Below are 7,654 nucleotides of genomic sequence, written 5' to 3'. Positions count from 1 at the left end.
AGGGCAGTGGGGAGCCGGGCCGATGCCAGGGGGGCAGGGATCTGGGGGGAGGGTCTCTGCAGGGCAGTGGGAGCCGGGCCGATGCCAGGGGGGCAGGGATCTGGGGGAGGGTCTCCGCAGGGCAGTGGGGAGCCGGGGGCGATGCCAGGGGGCAGGGATCTGGGGGGAGGGTCTCTGCAGGGCAGTGGGGAACCGGGGGCGATGCCAGGGGGACAGGGAACTGGGGGGAGGGTCTCCGCAGGGCAGTGGGGAGCCGGGGGCGGTGCCCGGGGGGCAGGGATCTGGGGGGAAGGGTCTCCGCAGGGCAGTGGGGAGCCGGGCCGATGCCAGGGGGTCAGGGATCTGGGGGGAGGGTCTCCGCAGGGCAGTGGGGAGCCGGGGGCGATGCCCAGGGGTCAGGGATCTGGGGGGAGGGTCTCCGCAGGGCAGTGGGGAGCCGGGCCGATGCCAGGGGGTCAGGGATCTGGGGGGAGGGTCTCCGCAGGGCAGTGGGGAGCCTGGGGGGTAGCAGGCAGTAGGGAGCCACGGGCCGATGCCCGGGGGGCAGGGATCTGGGGGGAGGGTCTCTGCAGGGCAGTGGGGAGCCGGGCCGATGCCCGGGGGGCAGGGATCTGGGGGGAGGGTCTCTGCAGGGCAGTGGGAGCCGGGCCGATGCCAGGGGGGCAGGGATCTGGGGGAGGGTCTCCGCAGGGCAGTGGGGAGCCGGGGGCGATGCCAGGGGGACAGGGATCTGGGGGGAGGGTCTCCGCAGGGCAGTGGGGAGCCGGGGGCGGTGCCCGGGGGGCAGGGATCTGGGGGGAGGGTCTCCGCAGGGCAGTGGGGAGCCGGGCCGATGCCAGGGGGTCAGGGATCTGGGGGGAGGGTCTCCGCAGGGTAGTGGGGAGCCGGGGGCGATGCCAGGGGGGCAGGGATCTGGGGGGAGGGTCTCCGCAGGGTAGTGGGGAGCCGGGGGCGATGCCAGGGGGGCAGGGATCTGGGGGGAGGGTCTCCGCAGGGCAGTGGGGAGCCGGGGGCGATGCCAGGGGGGCAGGGATCGGGGGGAGGGTCTCCGCAGGGCAGTGGGGAGCCGGGGGGGGCAGGGATCTGGGGGGAGGGTCTCCGCAGGGCAGTGGGGAGCCGGGGGGGGGCAGGGATCTGGGGGGAGGGTCTCCGCTGGGCAGTGGGGAGCCGGGGGGGGGCAGGGATCTGGGGGGAGGGTCTCCGCAGAGCAGTGGGGAGCCGGGGGGGCAGGGATCTGGGGGGAGGGTCTCCGCAGGGCAGTGGGGAGCCGGGGGGGCAGGGATCTGGGGGGAGGGTCTCCGCAGGGCAGTGGGGAGCCGGGGGGGCAGGGATCGGGGGGAGGGTCTCCGCAGGGCAGTGGGGAACCGGGGGGGCAGGGATCTGGGGGGAGGGTCTCCGCAGGGCAGTGGGGAGCCGGGGGGGGCAGGGATCTGGGGGGAGGGTCTCCGCAGGGCAGTGGGGAGCCGGGGGGGGCAGGGATCTGGGGGGAGGGTCTCCGCAGGGCAGTGGGGAGCCGGGGGGGCAGGGATCTGGGGGGAGGGTCTCCGCAGGGCAGTGGGAGCCGGGCCGATGCCAGGGGGGCAGGGATCTGGGGGGAGGGTCTCCGCAGGGCAGTGGGGAGCCAGGGGGGGCAGGGATCTGGGGGGAGGGTCTCCGCAGGGCAGCGGGGAGCTGGGGGCGGGGGCAGGTGCCCAGCGCAGCGGAAGCTCCTGCCCCGGGGCCGCCCCGCCCGGCACCTGCTCCGGTCCCTCCCCTGCAGCGGCCCCGCCCCGCCCCCGCCGGGTTTCACTGGCCGGGCTCCGCAGCGCGGCGGACACGGAGCGGCCCCGCTGCCATGAGCCCCCGGCGCTGCTGAAGGATGGTGGCGGCCCGGCGAGCGCCCGCCCCGCGGCCCGGAGCCCTCCTGCTGCCCGCGGTTGTGCTGGCAGCCTGGCTGCTGCGGCCCGGCGCCGGCAAACCAGGTGAGCCCCGCGGGGGCGCTGCGCTGGGTTATTGGGGGTTGCGCTGGGCCGGTGCAGCGGGAGCCGGGGGGGGGGGGGCGCAGGTCCCGGTGCTCTTTTGCTGCGCTCCCTGGTGCCGGAGGCTGGGGGGCGAGGTGAGCCCAGAGATCCCCTCTGGGCCCCCGGGAAGAGCCGCGAATCGGAGCCGGGTGGTGTGTGTGTGATGCGGATTGAGCTGCGTTTCCACCGGAGCCTGCCTGGCAGCGCCGCTGGAACGGGGCTGCTGCGTGGACCCCCCCCCCCCCCCGTCCCCATCCGCACTCCGCTTCGTGGGGATCCGCGGCAGAGGGGCTCAGCGCTGCCAGCTCTGGCCGAGGGTCCCTCTCGTGGGGGGTCGTGCAAGAGCAGCCAGGCCGGGGGAGGGGGGGGGGGCTTTGGGCAGGACGCTTAGGCCCCGGTGATCCCAGGGTGTCTGTGTACCCGTAGGTAGCAGTGGGGCGGGCTCCCCACCCCATGGCTCCTGGCTGGCAGCGCCCTAGGGCAGGTCAGAAAACGCCCATGTCTGGCCGTGTGGCCCTTTGCTGCAGGAGGGGGACTGAGAAACAGGATGGTGCCCAAGTGTTGGGTTTGGCTGCTTCCTTCCCCAGCCTCTGTGACTACAGGCTGCTCTTGCTCCAGTCGGGCCCCCAGCATAGAACAGAGGGGCTGGGGCTGCAGAGGGGGAGTGGGAAGGCAGCAAACCCAACTGCTTCAGTCTCCAGTGTGGATCTAGAGACACTAGGGATGGGAAAGATTAACGGTGGAGGCTGGAGCAGCCCCTGTCCGTGGTGGGCCTGGAGGGGCCAGAGGCAGGGGCTGCTCTGGCTGGGCTGGAGCAGCCCCTGCCTATGGCATGCCCCCCCCCCCCCCACATTGGTTAATGGGTTAAACTTCACATTCAACTGGCTAAGCAGTTGAACAGGATTTTACATCCCTGCAATACAGAGAACCAGGAAATCCCATGACTGTCCGGTCCAGCTGTTTGCCTAGCTGTGTGTGACCAGGAAGAGGAGGCTGTTACATGCACAGTACAAAGATTTATAAGTTAATAATCACACGGCTTGTGTTGTGTTTTTATATGACTGGTTGAGGGCTTCTGACTGTTGGCCCAGTGTGTGTCTGTGACCCCCGGAGATGACCATCCAGTGAGTGGCTGACAAGGCAAAACACCTTCAGATCTGTAATAAAACCTCCGAGGTAGCCAGTGGCCTGAAGGACATGGCATTGCTAACGCCTCCATGGCTCTCAGAGGGACTGGCAGCCAATTTTTTACTCTGCAGGTTAATTACAAAGTTGGGAACTTCCCAGTGTAAACTGATAGGAGTTCCTAAACACCAGGTTGGTTTACACAGGACAAGCTGTGTGCCTGTTCCCGAGAGAGGGGCTCAGTGCGTGAAGATGCTGGGGGAAGAACTGGGGTTGATACAAAAACATATCAGAGTCTCATAAGCTTCTAGAATGGGATTTTTCCTGTGCTTTAGGAGCATGAATTACAATGAGGCCATGTGCATCAAAATCAGATGGGTGTCTGTCCAGCCCAGGGCTGCATGTGGATCTGTTTCTGCCACCCTGGAGGTGACCAGAAACTGACTCTGCGGTGTGGACTAAGCATGGGCAAGGGCGGCCGATTCTGACCCTTTGGGGTGTGTCTGTGCAACCCCGGGCAGTGAGCGTCCCAGTCGGGGTCTCTGGATGCAGGTTAGGTGGCGCGTGCTATAAATAGCTGTGTGGACACGGTGCTTTGGGGCTGCAGCCTGCGCTGAAGTTCCGGCTCTTGAGCCACAGCAGGGGTGGCTCTGTCTCTACAGTATTTGCAAAGCACAGGTGAGTCAGCCGGGGTGGCAGGCTCGCTGCGGTGGCTGTGCAGATGGACGCTCAGACTGTTTACACTGCACAGCTGTTAGCGACAGGGCCGTGTTGACCTGCTAAAAGTGGAGGAAGTGCCCACGTGGCAGGACCGGCCCCTGCGGCCTCCCTCCGACCTTGGAATGAGCGGGAGGTGACTTACACAGAGTCAGTTCCCCGGGAATCATGGCTGAGTTGCTTCTCGCAGCGTTGCCAAGCCAGGCGTTGGAGAATTCACTCAAAATAAGAGGTCTCTGCTAGTCTTGTGTTCAGGTGGGCAGGGTGCTGCTAGGAGTTGCTGGCCATTCGTGCTGTTTGCTGTACATCTCTCTACTTGCGTGGTTCTGTTTGCTGAAATGTTGCAAGACACTTGTACCCAGGGATCTGTTGTTAGTCTAGGGGGCGAGTTTTCATCCTGCACTGGTCAGGGCCTTGCTTTGGGATTCGAGCTGGGAGGAGCCCGCCAACATACCGTGTCATGCAGCTTTGTTTAGAAGCCGAGCTAACCGTTTTGCTGAATCGTGCCAGCCCCAGAATTGCTCATCCACCCTGTGTTCCAAGGACTGGTCATGAACAAGATATTTACTCAAAATGACTCACTAAAATTACTCCCCGGAGCGAGTAGAATTGTCAGCTGAAATGCTTTAGGAGAGGTTTCCCCTGTTTTCCTCTGTAGGACAGGAAGTGGACTTTCTGCCCCAGCAGTGGCAAGTTTGATGGCGAAGGAGCTGGTTTGGTAGGATTTGGAGTTCAGGTGTGTGCTGGGTTCATTTGAAAAAAAACCCAGCGGCTGATTGCTGGGCTGTGGCATGGTGCACAGGGATGGGATAAAGAATAGATTGGGACAGGGCCGTGGCTGTCAAGTTGTGACGTAGCGGGGGGTACCTTGCTGGTTGCTATGCTGGGCAGTGGGTTGTGAGTGACCTCCACTGGCTGCTGTCTGCAGCACGGCCCAGCAGGGCAGGGGGTGAGTCATTATGCAAGGGGGCTCCGAACCTGTCTGACCAGTGATCTCCCAGGGAGCAGAACAATGGGAAGAAGGGGAGTGGAGCCCTGGCTGGGGACAGGGCTGGAGGTGAGTGAGTTAGTTTCTGCCTGGGAGCGTAGAGGAGACAGCCTAGGGAAAGGGGCTGGGATTTAGGGGCCCAGGCTCCCCCATCTCAAGGGGGGGCTGAGGCATCCTAGTCCTGCCCTGTAACCGGATTACATCTGTGCTGTATCCTAGAGAAGCAATAAACTCCCTCTATTCTACTGGCTGGTGGAGTCTGTTCGTGCCATTACGGGGGTGCAGGAGACGGGAAAACCCCGACGCGCCGTCACACAAGTGCAGAGGGCATTCATGCACCTGCACCGTGAAGGCACGTACCCGGGTCCTCTGAGAGCGACTCACCTCCCAGAGTTTCTGTGTTGTGCCTGGGGAAGCGGCGCTTTCTCTAGTTACTTTTCAGTCTTATGCCAGCCCCAGTTGTGGTGCTGGTCATTTCTGGCTAATACTGACGATGGAAAGTCAACAGAGAGGCAGCGACCTTGGTTTGACAGACAGAATTTTTACAGTGTAATCTGGGCCTGCGCTGGGGGTAGCAGCCAGGGAAATTGCCTGGGACTCCGTGCAGAGGCAGTGTGGGGAGGGGGTATGCAGGGCATGTGCTCTTACCCCCTCCGATTTGCTGTTTGGCTCCTACTGAGCATGTGCCCATGAGCTGAGCATGCCCCGTAGCACTACCGAAGCCGGCTGCCCTCCCCCATCACTATTGGCAGGCCTGAGTCATTTCTTGCCCCGTGCTAACGGGGGCTCCCTGTGGCGAACTTATGGGCAGGGGGCTCCGTGAGCTGAAGGACTTGGGCTTTGGATTCACCCGGGGGGGGGGGGGGGACCCTGCTCCTTAGATACTGTCCTAGCCCCAGGGAGCCTAACGCCAGCCCTGGCGGGAGCGGGAGCAATTTCTGTCTCATTGTCAGTAGCAAGTTCATGAAAAGCTTTCTAATTATCCAAGCAGCCAGTGCCGCGGGGGTGCTGCTGTGCCAGGGCGCTCCTGCAGGACTTCCAGGGCTGTGTCTTCAGTGACCCAACGGTATCCTGACTAGTTGTCCTTTGCGGGTGGGGGGCGTTGTTGTGCGTAAGTGTGGGTGGATGGAGGCAATGGGTTGGTGAGGGAGAGAACAAGGCAGGTTGGATCTTCAGATTATCATGTCCATGGATGGTCCTTTTTCATCGTGTCCATGGCCCAGTTTGGAAAACTCAGGCACGTAGGTGTTGCTGTGCCCAGCTTGCAATGCCTAACTGATTTAGGAGCCTAGGTCTCGTTTTCAAAAGTGATTTAGGTTCTGAAGTGCCTAAATCCCATTAACTATCAATGGAATTTTGGCTCCTACGTGCCTCAGTCCATATCAAAATGATATTTAGGCTCCTGACTCAGTGAGTGATCGCGGCAGTGAGCACGACCATGGTTAATACTTTTAAAAGTCTGGCCTTAACGCTGCCAGCCACAGGCCGATATGAATCGGGGGGGGGGGGGGGGGGGGGAATCATAGTCATAGAACCCCAGGGCTGGCAAAGACCTCAGGAGTCATCGAGTCCAGCCCCCTGCCCAAAGCAGGACCAACCCCAACTCAATCAGCCCAGCCAGGGCTTGGTCAAGCTGGGACTGAAACACCTCGAGGAATGGAGATTCCACCCCCTCCCTAGGGAACCCGTCCCAGTTCTTCCCCACCCCCCCTAGGGAAATAGTTTTTCCTAATTTCCAACCTAGGCCTCCCCCATTGTAATTTAAGACCATTGCTCCTTGTTCTGCCATCCCAATGGATGTCCTCTCCAGTGTCTTGGCTGCTAGCCAAGCTTTCAGCCAGCAGCAGATGTAATTCCAGTCTGTCTCTTTGTAGCACAGGTTTTGGAAAGGCAGTGCTGAGACTGACCAGCGTTGGGTGGGTTCCAGTCTGGGGGGAGGAGCGAGAGGCTGCCCAGGTGCTCTCTGTGCCAAGAAGCGGTGTTTAAAAAACCCAGGCCTGTGACTAGGTTATTGGTGGCAAGTAGAATGCAGAGAATGAGCCTGATCCTCCTTTGCTGCTGCTCAGAGCCCCAGAAACCTGCTCCCCCGGAACGGCTCTCCGAGCCCTGATGATTGTGCCTGCTCTGGAGCGTCTGCTGAAGAGCAAACATTGCCCTTCTTTCTACCCGCACGCAGCACATGGGGCGGGACCTGCCTTCGCCTGGCCGCGGAATGCAGCGCGCTGCTGGCCCTCGCTTGCCTGGCGCTGGAGACTTGATTAGAATGCCAGGGTCCTAGGGTTGGTTAATTTCAGGTGCTGCTGCATAAGAGCCTCCCGCACCGCTGCGGATGATTTAGAACAAGAGCTAACCCACGGGCTCCAGGAGCAGCACTCGCCAGCTGACATTGTATTCGTGGGTGGGGTTTCGGGTAACAGGTGCCTCCCGTGTTTGCTTTAGGGCATGGCTGGCTGCGATATGCAGGTGAGTTCTGTAAAGCGGGGGATGCCGTCAGAACTCACTGGGAGCCCAGCTGGGCTGGGGAGGGAAATGGTCCTTGTTTTGGGACAGAGAGTGGCTGTCCTGGTGATTTGGTTCACTCAACACTTCATGAGTGGTTGAGGGGGGTGGTTGATGATTTATTGGCTGGGTCAGTGTTTGGGCTGCCCTCCAGTAATGGGTCTGGCCCTAAATTCCAGCCGTCCCCGGGAAGAGAGGGCCCCGTTGACGCGGGATTGGCGTTGCGCTGTGGAGTGCACGTTGCGGTTCAGGTGGAAGGCCCACGCTTGCCTGTGAAAACTTTACTGAACTCTTACTGCAAAGACGCTTTGACTGTCAGCCAAGA

The 7,654-nt window shown here is 62.1% G+C and overlaps 1 protein-coding gene across 1 annotated transcript in view; it reads left to right on the top strand.

The window, feature by feature from the left end:
* Positions 1-1,758: 1,758 nt before the first annotated feature.
* The window catches only part of NPDC1 (neural proliferation, differentiation and control 1), a 71,166-nt gene continuing 65,270 nt past the window's right edge, over positions 1,759-7,654 (top strand). Inside the window, exon 1 of the mRNA XM_075906050.1 lies at positions 1,759-1,961. Coding sequence (XP_075762165.1) covers positions 1,859-1,961 — 103 coding nt within the window. The 5' untranslated portion in view covers positions 1,759-1,858. The remainder of the gene's footprint in view (positions 1,962-7,654) is intronic.

Source organism: Pelodiscus sinensis, chromosome 22 (assembly GCF_049634645.1).
Source record: "Pelodiscus sinensis isolate JC-2024 chromosome 22, ASM4963464v1, whole genome shotgun sequence".
NCBI classification, from domain to species: Eukaryota; Metazoa; Chordata; order Testudines; family Trionychidae; genus Pelodiscus; species Pelodiscus sinensis.
Note: the sequence above shows the minus strand (reverse complement) of the source record. Positions and strands in the feature narration are given on the sequence as shown.